Source organism: Hylaeus anthracinus, unplaced genomic scaffold, assembly GCF_026225885.1.
Source record: "Hylaeus anthracinus isolate JK02 unplaced genomic scaffold, UHH_iyHylAnth1.0_haploid 12001, whole genome shotgun sequence".
Lineage (NCBI taxonomy): Eukaryota > Metazoa > Arthropoda > Insecta > Hymenoptera > Colletidae > Hylaeus > Hylaeus anthracinus.
Genome location: NW_026534348.1, coordinates 115,809 through 134,294, shown reverse-complemented (window position 1 = coordinate 134,294; position 18,486 = coordinate 115,809). Strand labels below are relative to the sequence as shown.

The 18,486-nt window shown below is 40.6% G+C and overlaps 1 protein-coding gene across 6 annotated transcripts in view; it reads left to right on the top strand.

Moving 5' to 3' along the window:
• The window catches only part of LOC128890785 (serine-rich adhesin for platelets), a 133,110-nt gene that overhangs the window by 111,657 nt on the left and 2,967 nt on the right, over nt 1–18,486 (top strand). For 3 of the 6 annotated variants that reach the window (XM_054149630.1, XM_054149629.1, XM_054149628.1), the window contains 9 exons: nt 199–1,581; nt 2,322–3,326; nt 10,411–10,716; nt 11,866–12,081; nt 13,209–13,570; nt 15,552–15,918; nt 16,816–16,872; nt 17,139–17,461; nt 18,052–18,292. In XM_054149630.1, the coding sequence (XP_054005605.1) occupies nt 199–1,581; nt 2,322–3,326; nt 10,411–10,716; nt 11,866–12,081; nt 13,209–13,570; nt 15,552–15,918; nt 16,816–16,872; nt 17,139–17,461; nt 18,052–18,292 (4,260 nt within the window). The remainder of the gene's footprint in view (nt 1–198; nt 1,582–2,321; nt 3,327–10,410; nt 10,717–11,865; nt 12,082–13,208; nt 13,571–15,551; nt 15,919–16,815; nt 16,873–17,138; nt 17,462–18,051; nt 18,293–18,486) is intronic. The other 3 variants (XM_054149631.1, XM_054149632.1, XM_054149633.1) reach the window with 3 other exon arrangements.

Here is an 18,486-nt window from a genome sequence, read left to right as displayed (position 1 = left end):
TGATCTATACGTTGCGTACAAACTTTTTGATTGCTGCTCAATCCCTGAATTATACAAAAATCACATGTATCCCGTGTTCCAAAAATAATGAAATCCTCTAAGGAACATGTAGGTTTTCATAACAAAACACTCTAGATACTTCGTCAGCATATCGTCCAATGTTTCGATCGTTGAAAAATGAAAGTGTGAATTTTTCAGAGCGACCGAGACAGCGAAATAGAGAAGAACCACTCGGACTTGGACAACGTGCCAAGCGAAAGCGTGATCAGTAGCGACGTGACGTCATCGTCGACGACGACGACGATCATGTCAACTTCGACAGCGATCACGAAGAAACCATTCGGGAACGGATTCCACAGCAACCACAATCACAACAACCAGGAGTACGACTCCGCGACGACAGCGACCACCAGCTCCCCGGAACCGGAGGAGTACACGTACGAGGGCGCGATTCGTAGCTACGTGTCGAGAGTATCGCAGAACATACCGAGAAGATCGTTGGTCAGCTTGGACGCGAAGCTCGACAGCGCCAAGTCATCGACGAACGCGTCGAAAACGAGTTTGAACGACGACGGCAAGCCCACCGCGCCGTTAGTCAAAGTGGACATCTTGAAGAGGCGGGAGATCTTTGAGAAAGCGTCGCAGAAGAACAACGACAGCAAAACGAACAACAGGCTCTCCGGCGATTTCACCGGGACGAAATCGATCAAGGAAAGGCTCTCGAACCTAGAGAAGCAGAAGCACGACGCAGACAACAGCGACAAGACCGGCAAAGCGCTGAACAGACTGTCGGGTGATATGAGCTCGATCCGCGAACGATTGTCTCATTTGGAGAAACAGGCTTCCGAGCGGGAGAGCAAGAGTTCTGCTCATCGGAAACTGAGCACCGAGGAATTGGAAACGGGCAGACCCATCAGGCAGAGATTGTCCACCTTAGAAAAATACAGCAGCAGCGACGAGTCATCGGCACCAGCCACCACTCACGAGTCACGGCACAATGGCGAGCTATCCGCCAGGACAATTAAGGATCGCTTGAGTGCCCTGGACGCGGCCAGGAGCAACGAGTCCGCCGACAAGAGATCCTTCGTTGGCAAGCATTCCTTGTGCTTCCGGGATCAAGAAAATAGAATCGATACCTCGACTCCCAGCGAGAGGAGCTCGTCGCCCGATTCGGAATATCGCGTGCCCAGGGCTGCCTTCCACAGAAGCCTGGATTCTTTGGACGCGGACGCATCCAGCGGTCCCGACACTTTCGAGCGCGTGCAAAGCCTAGAGGAGCTCGATTATGGCAGGCGTTACCCTGCGTCCTCCTCGTCCGCCGAGCTCCTCAACGACACCGATCGCGAGGATTCCGGTATTCACACGGCTGACGTTAGTTGCTCCGTCAGCCAAGCGGACGAACCCGTGGACGAGGACATAGTGCACGCCAGCACGATCATCGAAAGACAAGAGGTCATCGAGGAGAAACCGCAAGAACCTCGCGACGTCGAGACAACGAAGGAACCAGCGGAACAGCAGACCACCGCGAACGACATCTCGACGATCTCTGGTAGCCAACAGGAAGCAGTAGTAGCAAACAAGGTAAGCTTTTGCATGATCGTTCTGCTATCGGTCAAGTCCATTTTCGGGATCGGTCGTCGTGCACTCATTTCGCTGGCATACGAATGCAGTTTGTCCAATGGCAATTTCGAATAGCTTCTATCGGTGATGATTAATTCAGACGAAACGTCATAAGCAGGGGTTCAAAAAAGATTGGAAAATTAACTTTCGAACTGGTTTTTACTGAAGCAGTTATTAGATTTACAGTCGAGCGTTTCAATCTATAGGGTGTTCGGTGACTGGTGTTCGGAATCGATTCTATATGAAAAATTACGTCGAAAATATAGAATAAAAATTGTTCATCAGAAGCTTTGTTTTGGAGAAAATCGACTTAAAATTTTCGCTGGGTACGGGCGCACTCTCGTTATAACGGATCTCACTGTAGATCTGAGAAAATTCGCTTACACCGCCAAGTACCAAACACCCTCTGTAACCAATGTCATAGCTTTTTTCAACTCCTGACCATAAGTACGATGGACAGTCGTCGAGTAAGTCTGTACCGTCGGATAGCTGGAAGCTAACGAATAATACACGGAACAATTAAGTGACATTTCAAGTCGGATTACGGTCGTTGAATACGTCGTTGAATTGAGTTGAATTATTACTCTACGACTGTGCCTCCGATATTTGTTTAACAACCGCTAGTTTCAATTCTAATCCTATTCTTATTCTTCGGTTACGGGACGTCAGGTTATACGATCTATAACTCTTTGGTTCTCTAGGGTACTGCTGACACTTCTGGGAAACTGTCAACTAACAAATCACAATCGCAGGCACACATAGAGGTTACTAACTCGAGTACACTCCGTTCCTGTCCTGTCACGTATCGCCCGATCGTTTATCAAAGTCCTAAAGTACCTCCGCGACGAACTCCTCCGGAAACGCTTCCCAAACCAAAGGTACCTGTACCCAAAGAGCTTGTCCAATCCAAAACAGACTTTCTATCTGGTAAGGAAACGAAAGTAGAATCGATCTCCAAACTATTCGCAGAGGAGTATCCTGGCTGCGGTACCGACGAACAAAGCCTCTTGAAAGAGGACTCGATCGAAACGACGAACCCGTCTTCGACGCTATCAGACTCTACCTTCGTTGACGATTGTCCTGCTGCGTCAGCTGCCAGGGCAGCAGTCGTTCCAACGACCCTTCAACTAGACTCTAACGCTACCTCAGCCTTTAACGGTTCTTCGAAAGAGACGACAAAGACCACACCAGTCACGTCTCCACGGTCAGCATCGAAAATTCCCACTCCGCTTCCTCGTAAGGCGATAGGCACGAAATCGTCCCCGACCAGTTCCACGTCTTCCCTTAGCTCACCTGTCTCGCCTTCCTCACCCAAGACGCCAGCCCTCAAGACGAGAACGTCGATCGGCAAGAGTCCAACTAGTCAGACGTGTTGGCCGCAATTCTCAAAGGCGTCAGAAATACCGATTCCCGTTACCTGCAGCGGTACGATCCCAACCAATATTCCATCAACCACTTGTATACTCGCCTCCCCTTCCTCCGATCTAGAGCAATCGTCCTCCGCGAAGCATGTTCCCTTCCTCGCGTCCAGCACGAAACATCAGGTGACGGTGACTGAAGAGACACTGGCCGCTGAAAGACGCCGGACGGTGGTGGAAATATGCGAAAAGGTGGTGGTACCTCAGGGCAAGACACCTACGACACCTCCAGTGACACCGTTCATCACCGTGGATCGCGTCAATGACAAGCAGAGCTCAGCAACCGAGGTTAGGATCGAACAGCAATCTAGCAATCCTTTGACAAAGTCTTAAGATCGGCGAGGAAATATTCGTTTTTGGCTATCTTCGTGTAGCGCGTTATCTCTCGCCCTTTGTTACACATCTAGCTTCGTCTAACTTCCATTAGATCTTGTACATAAGAATGGGCTTGGAGCGGGTGTCCAAGTGGTGGGAATCGCGCCGTTGCCACCGAACGATTCCAACTGATAAAACGTGATCGCGATTCAACGACAAAATGTCTCGCATCGAAGCAACCTCGTCATTGTACATCCACCGTTATCAATCTTTGAAGAATCGTGTCTCGAATCTGTTCGATCAGGAAACCGAGTCCTGCCACTTACGACTCCCAGATAATACGTATAACCCGTCTTCGCCTATCGCTTCCACACGTATTTATTATCCGCCATTACGCACAAATCTCGCTGGAAACGAAGGCGTGAGACCGTAGCTAACGATGTAAATAGACGACACAGGAGCAAAACGTATATAATAACACCCCCCCCCCCCCCCCGGTACCGAGTAGAATTAGATCAGGTAGCCGGAAACACGTACTAGCCGGAGGTAAACGAGGTGTCAGTTCGAATCGAGTCGAGTCGAGTCGAGTCGATAATCATGGTGACCCGCGGAAAACTTAGTGGCCTAATCTAACAGGGAACACATCTAGGAGCTAAAACGATGCCTATGCGAACGATCGCTGCCTGATTTAGAAATCGTAACAAGACTTTGTGATCAAAGATTCTCGTTAATCCTCGCGCTGCGATATCAACGTGAGAAATTAAGGTGTCTGTTTGGTTTGGAGATGAATAAAAATTGATTTTCATTTTAGATTTTCGTAAAATTTCAGCTCTTCGAGCAATTATGCTTAAACTAGCAGTATTGTGGGACTCGAAACTGGATTTTTATATATTCTATGGCTAATCTGTAGAAATTTCTAGGTAACTTAGAATAAAGATAAAAGAAAGAAATTTTATACAAGTTTGTCAAGTTTCCACTCTTAATCCACACTTGTTGTTAGTCATATTAATGCAGAACAGGAATGAATCGTATACTGCTATGATAGAATCAATTATTTATATTTAAACAAATTTTCTACATAAAGAAACCTCAACTATCGTTCAATTGTTAGGGGTCCAAGCTAAACGGATATCCTCGTATACGCACAACCGCCATGAAAGCAGAAAAAAGCCACGCACGAGAAAAATAACGAATATGATTGTTCTTCGAAATACTCCGAGCGTAACACTTCGATTTAGATTAACTTGTAATCGATCTTAGCGTGACTCGTCGACACTTGTGCGCGGATAACGATCGATTGTAGCACTCGGGAGTACGTGGTTAATGAAATATAAAATTCAGTGGGCAGAGAAATTTGTCGTATCGTGTTTCCATCGTGACCGCAAACAGCATTCAGATTTCCTTGAGAAAGGGATTTTCGAGCACGAGTGAATCAGGTTCGTGGAGACAAAAGCTATCTCGAGTTGTTGTTTTTTTCCAGTATTTACAGGTTGTAGGTGAACAAATCGGACACAAATTTCTTCCAAAATTGATCATTCGAAGGTCGTCCCGGTTCACTTTCGCTTCCAAAAATCCCATTTTCAATTCGCCCAAGTATCCGATACATGTACGATGCTCTTATCGAGTGCCTTTAGCCTAAATCACACGAACGAATCAGACTGCCAACATTTTATATCGAATCGAAATTTCAACGATCGCTTCATCATTGTCTTCGTCATCTCAAATTGTTCGAAACGAAAGTGGAAAATCTACCGAATATATTAAACACATCTGATCTTAAATAAAGGGGAAACAGTATAAATTATCAAAATCCGTGCAAATAATTTATCTTACACGTGATAACTTGCTGAAGAATCCATTCTCTGTTAGAAGCTACCCAGACTCAATTTTTTTTTTTTTTGCTCCGAAAATATAGGTATAGGTACTTGAGAGTTATGTTTGTAAGAGTTTGTAACCGTTACAAACAATTGTTACTTTCGTTTTATTTTACATAATATCTACTTTCGCTCCATTTTCATTTTCTTCCTAAAAACCTAAAAAAAGGCAAAATTAAAGTTAGCGAGCTTCGAAAGGCTGAATAATCTAATATACATAAATGGTGCTGTATATGTAGATGTAGATCTAGAAAATTAAAAAGGAAATCGATGAAGAATTTGGGTGGTTCCTGCAGAGTTGGACAACAATGTTGTCTTTGGAAAAATGAGAGCTTTTTATCGATTCTTCGAACTCGGCATGCAAATATGTCGCAACGCGTATCGAAAATCGTTTTATCGTTTCGACGATACGTGTCGTCGTCGGATGACGAGCCGAGCTGCGGCGCGCTGTCGCATTCCAAACACGTCCAAAGTTTCGTCCCCGTGACCCGTGGATCGGAGAGGTCGGTCAGAACGACATTTACTTATTACAGAAGAAGTCGTATCTGACCCGTCACGATAAACGTGCCCTAAATTGTCGCGATTAACCGCTCACTTGTCTCGAGTGGTCGTATTCGATCCCCTCGGAAACAGTCGTCGCATCGAGGAGGTAAGAATCGTTTGACTTGTCCCATAAATAACCAATCAACGTGATCATTGATAGTAAATAATATGAAAGCCTCGTAGTCGATGCATGCATATCTTTATTTTTATTTCCGAAAACGTACAATTTAAGACCTTCTCGGTGACAGTCGATAATACTTATCAATTCAAGATATAAATTTCTTAAAAATAATAAACGTGTGTATACCATATACTCGTACGTAAGTATATATTATATGTACTTGTAAAAAGGAGAATTTACAAATATTATTTTGTATGCGTGACGTCAATTGTTTGGTAATCTCGAGTACTACTTGCAATTTAATATTAACCGTTGTGTATCGGACAGACGGATTTGTGTTTAAATAAATTTGTATTTTCAATTGATAGGTATAATCAAGCCTCGCGGAGCAGTATCTGGTTGTAAGTTGGATGATTAAAAGCTACAAAGGAAAGACACGCATGTACCGACTATGACACTTTTAATTCACTTTTTCCAAGAAATAATCATTGCTACAAATCAATTTGATCGTTGAAATAATTTGTCGACCGAGTGCCTGACCAAATTAAAATTATTAACCAGCAGTTTGATTGACATAAAAGCATTGTTGGCCTGTAGGAATCGGTAACTGATTCTGTCGGACCCTTTATATTCCGTTTGCTTACTACAGTAGAATCATTTTGTTTGTCCAATTTCTACATATTTTCTGGGTATCAAACCATTTATTGTTAAGAAGACATTGAAGAGAAATGAGTTTCACTTGGTCCCACGCCAGACGTAACATTGACTCTTCGTCGAGCACTCGTTTCAACTTACTAGCTTGTTTGTCGTAGCGGCGTCAACAATTGTCATCGTGAAATCTCAAGCGAGCGTCCTAGAATCTAAGTTCTTCTACTGCGACGAGGTAAGGCGGCGCTTTCAATTGCTCGACCTAGCGATAAACCGCACAATGTGTTTTCTCACCATACAATTGATCACATTAGTTCCCCCTCTTATCGATGGCGATATTTGCTCTCGATCTAGGATTTCTTTCTTGCATGGCACCAGCTTAATTGATTCCGTCGATCCCTCACGTTCACGTCACTCTTCGTCTTCGTCTTTATTTGTTCCCACAAACTTTACATTTTTTTACATATATTTTCCCGTTGAAACCTAAACACAAGCTACGTAGTGTTGATGCAACTTGCACCATTACTTTGGCAGTATTAGTCGATCCTTTGAGTATTCTATCATGTATGTGGATTATTTCCATGCGCGTATTGTCAAATTTTTATTTATATGCGCATTGTTAACTCTTTGAGGCACTCGATTATGAAAGAAAAAGAAAATTCAAGCTGCCAACAGAAAAACAATGCCAACAACTACAACTTGCTAACGAGTTTTTACTTTTCTATCCGTTTCTAATTCCACTTATTGTACTTTTAGCGTTAAAGCTAAGGAAAAGGTGGGATAGTTTTTAACCTACCTAACTTCAAACAGTTAACATACATACATTCCAGTGGTAGGTTTTTAAAGAAATAATCAGTTATTAGCACAGATGACTCGCGAGACTCTGACTGGAGCTCGAAAGCTGCGACACCAGACTATTATGTTTTCACGTTTTTATTGCATAATACGCAAATACAGGTGTAGGTAGCTCGTATAATGGTATTGCCATGAAATATATTATTATACGTCATTTACGATGACGAGTTACGATTGTCTAATTGTATGTCAGCTAATCAAGTCATCGTAGAATCGATGAATCACTGAACGTTTGTTCCTGCAATCATAGTCTAATATATCCTTCCAGAATAGTTGGGACAGAATTTATCGTACCATTGTGGTCTTTGCATTCGATAAATACATCTGTGTAGTTTCACGTGATAAAACCTTCATAGTAGCATTCGTTTCAACTTTCAACGCCATTCAAACAAACTGTTTAAGCTCCTGTATTGCTTTTAGATGATTACGAAATCGATGAAAAAAATCGTCAGACGATACGGTTACATTACAAAAATTCTGTTTGTCTTGTTGACTTTTTGATTATTCCGCAAGGAAATATCAATCGCGGAATTAGTTGACTCGACAGACTTGTACAGTTTATATGTTTCTTCGAAGTTATCTTGATGGTTTCGAGTAAAGTAATAATTCTGTAGGGCGGAATGTCGATACGTGCGATTCTTATCTACAAGTGAGGATTTTCATCGATACGTACAGAACGCATTCTTTTTCTTGGGAATTACAATTAACAATCTATCGAACCGATATTTCAAAGGAAATTGCCTAATTAAAACATAACTTTTGCTTTTCATAGAATTTCTCGCTGTTCAAATTATAGATGTTGAAACAACTTGAAACAACTTGAACAATCATTGTTCGTGTTTATACTTGTCATGTCGAACCAACACATGAATTGAAACATGTCGATTTAATCTTTCATCGGTAATTTATTAATTACTAGAGATTGGACACGATACTTGATGTATATTATTAAGAAGGAATTTTTATTATTGATGCTTGACCAGTGAACAATCTAAATGTCGCGACCATGTGATACGAAAACATTTTCCTATCGATTAATTATTGCTGATACAACAACTCTGAACACGAGGACGTATCAACGCCGAATTTTTACATGTATATTACATTATCAAAGATGAACAAGTCGCTGATAAAAATTCACATTTTCACTCACGTTTCATTCATACTTTAAGAAGACTAAAGGAAAAATGAATTGTCATTTTCGACGTGAAAACGAATGAATGAATCGAAAGAGGACGTTACGTTCAGGTGAGCAATCTTTCTTCTTTCACGCTTGAAACGTGAGAAATTGATCACGGAATTATCAACGGCGTGATATTTCACGCCTAGATTCATCTACGAGCTATGTGAAGCGAATCAGGAGCAGTCGATGAAAACTGCGAATTTAGTCCCGTCCCCGCCTGCCCCGATAGATCTAGATTCGAGATAAACGTTATCGTTATTGCCGAAAGGTCTTATCTCTGTTTGCTCGCACTTTGTCAGTCCCACGGCAAATAACACATGACATCAGATCTGTTGCGGAAACTTACGACAGAATGAACTGCATGGAGTGCAAGTGTTTTCCTCCTGCTGCTGCTGCTGTTGCTCCTGCTGCATGCATGCACTAATTTTGTGATTAAAAGTGAGTCCAACCAAACACAAAGTTCCGCACGGCCCAGTGGTAATTGGATGATTATTTATTCCGTTAACCAAGAGAGAAAGTACTATAGGGGAGCGTAGAAAATAATAAGAAATTATCGTGCAAAAATATGCGCAAGTCTGTTTCGAGGTTACAGGCGTTACTTGTGTTTAAAGTGTTTGGGAATGTTCAAGGGAACGTAAAAAATGATTGTCGTTGAATGTTGAATACAAGCTTAATCCTCTAGGGTAGTTTTTGTTCTGCAGACAACTTGCAAGCCATTTACTTTGATATTTAAAGTTCTGCCATTTCACTGTTAAGTAAGCCATGATTTTCACTTTAAACATAATTTACGTATAGCGTTAGATGAATCGATATGGTTCTGGCAAAAGTTATTGACATATTTATTAGAGATAGATAACGCTTTTGCATACACGTGTTATAAATCTGATAAACGGATTAACTTTATAGAAATCATATATTAACAAATTGATAAACATTTGATCAAAAGCTGTAACTGGGAAACATGATTGCCTCAAACATACGTTTATACGAACTTTTTTTTTACTTTCGAGTTCTAAATCCACCCTTGCAGTACTTTCCTCGTATATCAAAAAACACCATAACTGCATAATTATTTATCTTGACTCTTTCGAACATAACGTACTATTTATCATCATTTTATTTGCTTTAAAAACAAACCGTTACATGTTATTAACGAGTTTCAATTCGCTCTGTTTTATACAATTTTGTTAATAATACCAAGCCGTGGTACGATAGTACTAGGACATTTTTTCCGTGACATGATTTGAATTTTTATTTGTTTACTGTTCGAGTTGTTGACACCCGCAGACTAACGTTTCGTCCCGTGTATTCGTTTCTGCACGAATTTTGCAAAGAAGCTTACGACATCGACAGTAGCCATGCATGAACGTCAGTGCGTCGATATCCATCGAAAACACTGGAAACATGAAAAAAAACAATAGACGCCTACAACGAGTCACGTAGAATGTAAAATAATGTTCCATCCGAAACCGCAGTTGGCTCTCAAGCTGTTACTTGAAATATAGCGTTTCTCAAGCTTCGTTTTACTATAATTATCTACTTCGCTATTAACCATCTTATCAGATATCGTAAATAATAAGCAACACTTGGTACTGTTTCAACAAATATTTTCATTTATCCGCATAAGAAATTTGCCCATCCCAAAGCAAAGTAAAGAAAAGTAAAGCAAAGCAAAGCAAATCAAAGAAAAGTTTGAGAAACTCTGGCCCGCTGGCGAAGCAAGCCTGTGCGGTGTGCCGATTTGCATAGAATGTGGCGTTGCAAAATTCGTGCGGTGCTAGCCGCAAGCCCAGTTCCGTGCGGCAGAAGCAATAACGCAGCGCGTCTCTTCAGGAACCGATCGTTATCGAGAAAGCGGACGAAGAGGAGGCAGCGGCGATTTGCCAGCCAAGCCCGCCAGTCGAACGCGAAGAGCACGAGGAAAAGGAAGCGCTGATGAACGGGAAGAACGAGACTCCCCAGCCACAGCTGCGAAAGTCGATCGAGGAGTCGATCGACGTGCACGATGCACCTGAGACCACATCGTCCACCAACGTTCCTGTGCCTGAAAGACCGACGACCCTGACCTTCGCCAACCAGAAAATCGCTGCGGTGGACATAATGAGCCTTCTCAGCCCGATGTCACCCATCGCGAAACAGGTAATCCTCGAACAACTCCTGGAATTCGGCGAGGCCAGAAATTTCAAGGAAATCATCCACAAGTTTTGGAAATGAATTTTTTTGTTTCGGATTAAACAAATGGATGCAACTGAATAAAATATTTGTGATATTTGTATGAATTTTAGTAACTACAGTGATCAATGTCATATTTGTAATGTCTAAATTATCGACTTTCCTTCTAATGTAAATAGTCAACAATCAAAGGTAACTAGCATATTTCAAACGTTTTCTTCAACGAAAACGAAAGTCAAGTAGAAAAGAAAATTTTGATCAGTCCGAGTATGTCTCTTTTTCACACACACACACACACACACAAACGTGTACATTTTTCTTTTAAATAGGATTTTTACTTTGCTACACAAAGCTTCAACGACGACGATATTCTATTACTGTTTGTCACAAGTTTTTCTGTCCTAACAACACAATCGTAATTACAGTGAGAATTTCCTCTTGCTGCTGCATGCCTGTAATATTTCTGAGGAAACAAACTCGATTACCATTTCAAGATAGTTAGTTGTTCCTCGTCACTCTTGACGCGCGTCAGACGTGTGAAATTACTTGTTGAGGTATTGGCGCAGATCTTGTGTGAATTCATCTTCCTTTGGGAACGTTGGCTAGTGAAAGCGAAGAGCATTGTTCTATGAAGATTTAATAAGCCTCGTAAAAAAATAATTAATTGTTTCTGAATTATAATAGTAGTTGGTTTTAAACAGAAAAACTTGGCTACCAAGTAAACAAGTATTTTTCAAAGTTTTGTAGAAAATACAAATTGTTGCACGAATGAGCCTCGATAATTCAAATTCCCTTATATAAATTCTGCATAAAATGTATAGACTAATCACACTAAATAATAACAAATCTCATGTTGTAACCAGTAACGATGACATGTTGTTATTTTCAATTCAGATACAAATCAATTCTCACGAATTCAATTTAATCTGTTATAAAAGATGAACATATGCAGATGAAGCGATGTACATGTGGCAGGTAGTGTAACCGTATCCAACTGGTCCTGCTTTATGTCTATTAACATATTTCATTAATATGAAATATCGTAACTTCGTAAAAGTTTCATTTCTTTTTTTGCGCAACTAGAAAATTCTAATGAATCGTTTCTTTCTGTAACAGATGTTGCCGCTCGACGAGGGAATCATCACTAGCCTGGCGTTCCCTCTAGGACTACCAACCAGCGTGGAACCTCCGAAGGAGAAACCACCACCACCACCAGTGGATGTCAGCGACGAAGAGAGTCTTCCGATAGAACCCTTGAAGAGATTGAATTCCACTCGAAGAATAAAGAAGGAATTACGCACGAGGCGCTCGGATTTTCTGGGAATCGAAGGGGTACGCAATTATCTCCAACATTACTTAATCAACGAATACAGCGTGTAGTAATAAGTGAAAGTTTCTTCAGTAATCGGTTAAGAACATCAAAATAATTGAAAAAGATGCTAATTGTTAGAAATGTGTTTACCTTGACAGAATACGTGAAATTAGATCTGTGGAACGAGCAGTTCGGACTAACAAATTTCCCACGGCCTATCCATCAGTTAGAAAATCGCTCACTCGACAACTGTTCGGGTATGAAACTTTGTTCGTGACTTATGTGTTTTGAACCAGCTGCTGAAGCGACTCCCAGACACGCCCTGTATACATCATGGAATATTTCTCAGGACAAGTGTATCGAAGCATTCAGGCTTAATAGAATTCACGCGACGTTTAAAGTTTTTCCTGTGAAAAAAAGAAAAAGAAAAGAAAAACTCGACACTTTTTCTCTCATACTTTCGTTTCTTCTCACGCGTTTCCACCTCTTCGATGGCTTTCACTCGCTTCCGGAAGCTAATATGTTCCGCGGCTGTTGATACACCCGCGTTTCGCGTTGCGAAAGATCGTATCGTCGACGTAACATCGTTTAATGGTATTAATTGGAGCACGTGAATGGATTTACGTAACACACAATAGCAATTATGTACACCGGAGTACGCCAACGAAATTCACATGTTCGCTCCGTCGAACGCGTCATGTCATGTCACGCGGCTGAACATTTTTTTTTTTTCGATAAATTCCTGAAATAATTAATTGTCGTTTCACTTGACTCTTGGTAAAATTACGGTATGTTACCATTAACTATTCAGGTTAACGTTCAATAATACGAAATAGGTAAAGAACGATAGAAATTTCAGGAAGAAGAAAGAAAAATTACAGACTTATTTATCTATCAACTACTTTTTTTTTTTTTTTTTTTAAATACTAACTTTGTGAATTTCTTTGCGGCTAATGTAATTAACATAAAGTTTTGAAAGATAGTAAGGAATGTAAGGATATTAAGAAAGAAAGAAAGAAAGAAAGAAAGTCGTTTCAGTTTCTTTTAAAAATCGTCCAACAGATCAGGGGTTGAAAGTTGAAATCACACTTACTAACTTAATAATTTCTTCTCTGACCAGTTCCAAACAATCCTTCTTAATTTACAGATAAACGACGACGATCTGGAACGCGAACTGACTCTGACGAAACCCCCAGACATGGCGATGATACTTGCCGAAGAAAGACGCATCGTTCAGCTCCAGCGTCGTTCGTACGACACCGACAGCAACTACGAGCAGGACTCCAGCCACGAAAGGGACTCTGGAGTCGAATTGGGCCACGCTGAAGATTGGACCAAGCAACCCGTCAGCCCAGACATGTCCCAACATAGTCGTCAGAGCAGCGAGCCTTTCGGCGCAAGTGTCACCTCATCCGAAGAGGACGAGATCACAAAGAAAGAACGGGAGATCATCGAGGTCCTCGAGAAAGAGGAGCAGTGGCGGTACGGCAACAATTGCGAGATGAACAGGTAGGAATTCTTCGGGGCAGTTTCGATGACGGACGGAGGTTTAGAGTTTAGAGTCACTTGTATCGATTGGGGTTCGATGACGCTTCTCTTTGGACTGGTTGTACAATGTTTCTTCTATTGTTCGGGGGTCGGTGTAATGGTAATTTCCTTTTAGATCACGGAGTTAAAGAATTTAGAGATCTTGATTTTTTGAGCAGTACAGGGCTGGTGTATCTATAAACTACAGTTTTGGATATGTACAAGACTTGAGATTTTCTTGTATGTTATTACTATCTCTTCGAAAGGCATGTATAATGAAATCTAGGTGATCCGTTTCTGATATTGGTTTACATGTTAAATAATTGGTAATTTACAGTGTTTTATGGGCTAACCTATTATTATTATCTACCTTTATTTTATTGGAAATACGAGTAGTATACATTATCAATTTGTTAGCATGTCAACTAATATCAGAAATTAATTATAAGCTGTACATAATTACTGGGGATATATTGCTCGAAAAACATAAGAATCTACACGTTTTAAATCCTTGATTTAATCAGTTGTCTTGAGCAACATTAAGTATATCCATCAAAGTTTTAATTTTCTTTTCTCTAAATTTTCTTTTCTGGCTTTCTGGTTTTTATTTATACGGTTTCTAGGTGTTCGTAGGTGTTATCTCGATATGCTTTTATTTCCGTGACCTTCTACTTTGAACGGTCTCCAAGTAACATAACGCTCGCGTGTTCTTTAACTTTTGCTAGATGTCGGGACCAAGATATTTGTTACGATATCGTCTCATAGATAGCACGCGAGCGACGTCGAAGCTGTTGCTTCCTAAATCTCGCGCACTTTTATCTTGTTGGTACGAAATGTAATTATAGTAGATTATCGTAAAAGTACTCGTCGAGTAGTCGAAATGAGTTTTAAAAATTGTTCGAGTTTCGAAGCATGTGGAATTTACGGAACTGACACCTTCGATTATTGCACCGATATATCTATTATCTCTAAGCGTGTCTTGTATGTATATAATTAAAGTTATAATGAATTTGTATGACGGGATCAATGTACAAACGGTTATGAATAAAATAAATACTTTTACCTTAAACTAGTGGTCCTTTCCTAGCGCATGTATACGCAACTATTGCTATCGTTATCGCTACGTTACTCATCTATCTATCTCGATCGTTTCTTTCGAATGCTAGCCTATCTACAGGCCGAGACAGTTGATAGAAGCCTGGTGACTAATTTAGTTTTGGTGGTGGGTGAAAATCCTTCGGACAAATTCTTCCTTGGTTTCTAAAAGGATATTTTGATCCTCTTTACATTACTTTGGTATATATCAAGAATTATGTCCCCCTTGAAACCGGACAAAAATTGTTTGAATCACTTCTATCTATCGCCAAAAGTAAACAAGTTATTCAAGTAGCCTGTCTCGTGCCTCATCCTGTATGTAAAATGGACCACGTAAATGGGATACATAACATTTTCTCCTCCAGAAACACTTACCAAATCAAGTATCACGATATCCTGAAAACACCAGAAGACATGGGAGAGAAAAAGATTCCGTACCATGTATTGGCCAGAAAGTTTGTGCCAATTTTTCCGAAAAATTCAAAGGCACATTTCAATCCAGACAACCCGATACTTACCACCGTCTGTCTAAGACAAATTCATTCGCCATATTTCAAGATCATGTACAATACTTTGTGAAACAAACACATGTTGGTACACATGTCCTCTAATACGCGGTAAATTAAAACTGAGCTTCCTCGAGGAAAACCATTTGAACCATATCAACGTATCATACATCACTGTCGAATCGTACGTAAGACATTATTTCAAGGGAGAATTTTTTTGTTACCCATTGCATTTATCCTTATAATCAGTTTTTCCAAATATCCACAAGTACCGGAGGTCCCATTCACGTGGTCCATCCTTTAGAATATAAAAGACAACCAGGCCGTTACGTCGAGTAATTGAGAAATTCATGACAAAACAGTGACTTGGGGGAGAAATTGGCGCACAAGCTGCGCGAACTCGAAGAGGAGAAGATGCAGCTTGAACGGGAACGCGCCCAGGAAGCCGTCCTTCGAAGACAGGAAGAGACCCTGCGCAAAAATGAGGACAACCTGTGCAAACAAGAGGAGGCGATGCGCAAACAGCAAGAGGAGACAGCGCGACAACAAGAAGCAGTCGAAGCTGAGGCGAAACGCGCCGAGGAAAAGAGACAAGAAGAGGAACTGAGGGCGCAGGCGGAACAGTTGAGAATTCAAAATGAAATCGAGGAGGAGAGAAGGGCAGCAGATGCCCGTCGCAAGGAGGAGAAACGCATCAGGACCATGGAGAGTCAAATTCGCGAGCAAGAGGTATTAATCTTTCATTTTTATTTTTTTTACTCGTTGCTTGATCGTGATTGGTTCTCTGAAACATTTGTTTGTTTTGTGCAAACGTTGAATTTGTTTCTCGTAACGTGGTATGAAATAGCACGCAAATTTGGTTCAACGATCGGTTCAACTTTTAATTTGCTTTTTTAATCAATTTAATTAACGTAAACTTTATTTGATATTATTTGTTATGATCACTTAACATTTAAACAATTAATTAAAATAAATAATTATTTTTCGACTGAATCAAAGAAAGGTTAAGTTTATTATGAAATGGTATAATTTGTGCTGGCTCTCGTAAACGTTACTTGAACGTAAACGTACAATGACTCACGGATTACTTTGAGAAAGACTGACTTGTGCAGTTGTACAGAGAATGATTGTAGGAATAAGCTTTTTGCAAGTGAGAATTGCTAGAGGAAAATGTTGCATGGTTTGATCAAATATACATTGTGCACCTGTAAATTGCAATAGTGATTTTGTGTTTAAATGAGACCGTTTAAATATATGCTACAATGTTTTAGTTTTTGCTTAGGAAAGAATTATATGAGACATTTGAGAAAAAATTGTTAATTTATTAATAAATCCTACAATCCAACAAAATGCTTCGAATTAATTGATGCTTATTGATTTTCTCCCAACAATAATATCCGTTCAAGATAAAAATAACTCTAACAATATTTTGATTCGCTACACCATTCACCTTGTACCGTAAAATCAAATTAGCAAATATTAAGAGTCGTCGAATGAAAGAAGCTTGCACGTCAATTTAGGTGCACTAACTGTCATTTTAAACTGCTTGTTATAAAAATATATATTTTATAATAACATAATCGCACCGTAAACGTTAACGGGTGTGTCGTTGATAATTATTCGCAGAACACAACATTGGTTGGTGCTGGGTTGAACGATCAAGAAGACGAATTTGCTTCTGGGGTAAGGGAATCTTAATTGATGTATCTTAATTGATTTTCGAGTTACATTTTTCCGTGCTTGCTTGTAACAAATCCGAGACAGCTATCGACATAAATATTCACAATTGTTTCAACTTTATCGATGATTCGTTGCAAATGAACACAGTATCGGATAGTGTACATAATATAAAACATATAAAAAAGGATATTTCTTGATAGAAAGAAAGAACAAAGAAAGACGACACACACGGAATATGGTTTACCTAATCGTCAATTTTCCTCGAGCAGGAAGTTCTCAGAGTGGAGAGAGAATTGCTTCAACTGGAGCAAGAAGAATTGAAACGACAACGCAACAATCTGGCGTATCGCGAACAGAAGCAGCTGAAATTGGCGGAGCAACTCCAAGAACAATGGAAATCCTTGCAAGACGTTGCGCACAGCTCCGCGAATAATGTCCAACAGTACAAGAATCAACCGCCGGTGAATTACAGATCATCGATGCCAAACCTCCAGCTCCAAGATGTGCAAAGAAGGAGACCACCACCGCCGCCCATACCACCAGCGAAACCATTGCGTTTGATGGAACAGAGACAACGAGATGTTACTATCAGGTAAATGCATATCATTGCTAGATTTCTTCTTTCTTTATCACTAATAAACCGAGGAGAAAATGAATTGTAGCAATGTATTTGTAACTTGAATATAAATTACAAACAAACAAAGTATTTGGCTGCAAGCATGATAGTAAAATCCTATACTTGACCTAACACCGTAACAGGACATTGTTACGTCAGCATTTAAACAGGCAGCTGCCAGCAGGAAATGCAAATTAGAAGCGGAATATATGTATAACCTACATATATGTATGTATGTCGGTTAATTTCCGGCTGAAACTGTTCCGCTGCGCGTTACGTCTGACGTAACATTTTCTATGCTATGCGTATCGTATCGGTTGCACCAGTCTCTTTAGTTGCAATTCGATCACGCTTACTATCAAAATTACTACAAAATACTTTCACTCTCTTAGACTCGCGATATCTCTTCAATGAATTATTTGTTAAAGAAAAAATATGGAAACAATAAATTACGTTGGATTTCGTATCGAAGAAATTCACGTTAGAAAGACGAGCGTTAAGATTAGAATAATTTGAATGGGAAAGAGGTAGCAGTGAGAACTGAAGTGATCCATTGAAATGAACAGGAGCAGCAGGATTCCATCTGCGGATTCGATCCCGCAACAAGTGGACGCTTCTCTGAGACACAGTGCATCGGTCACGACGCTCTCCAGCCACGGTGGCCAACAGATGACCAGGCAGACATTGCAGGCACTTAGCGCAGTTCCTCGACCACGAATCGTTCAAAGCGACCAGTGGGTCCAACGAAGAAAGAGCGACGTGCCACGAGGCGCTCACGATTTCAACTACCAACACTGGCTCGTCCAAGTGAGTATTGTCACTGTTCGAATTCCAACAGTAGAGTAGAGAAAAACTAATCCAACAGGAGCTGAGCGAGTTAACTAGGATACCTGGACTCGGTTCCACGTCTTCCATATTTATCATTTCTTCAACAGAATCAGATGACATTTAGCAATTGCCTCGTGGTTCTTATTAAGTTCTTAACAAAATGCTTAGGAATA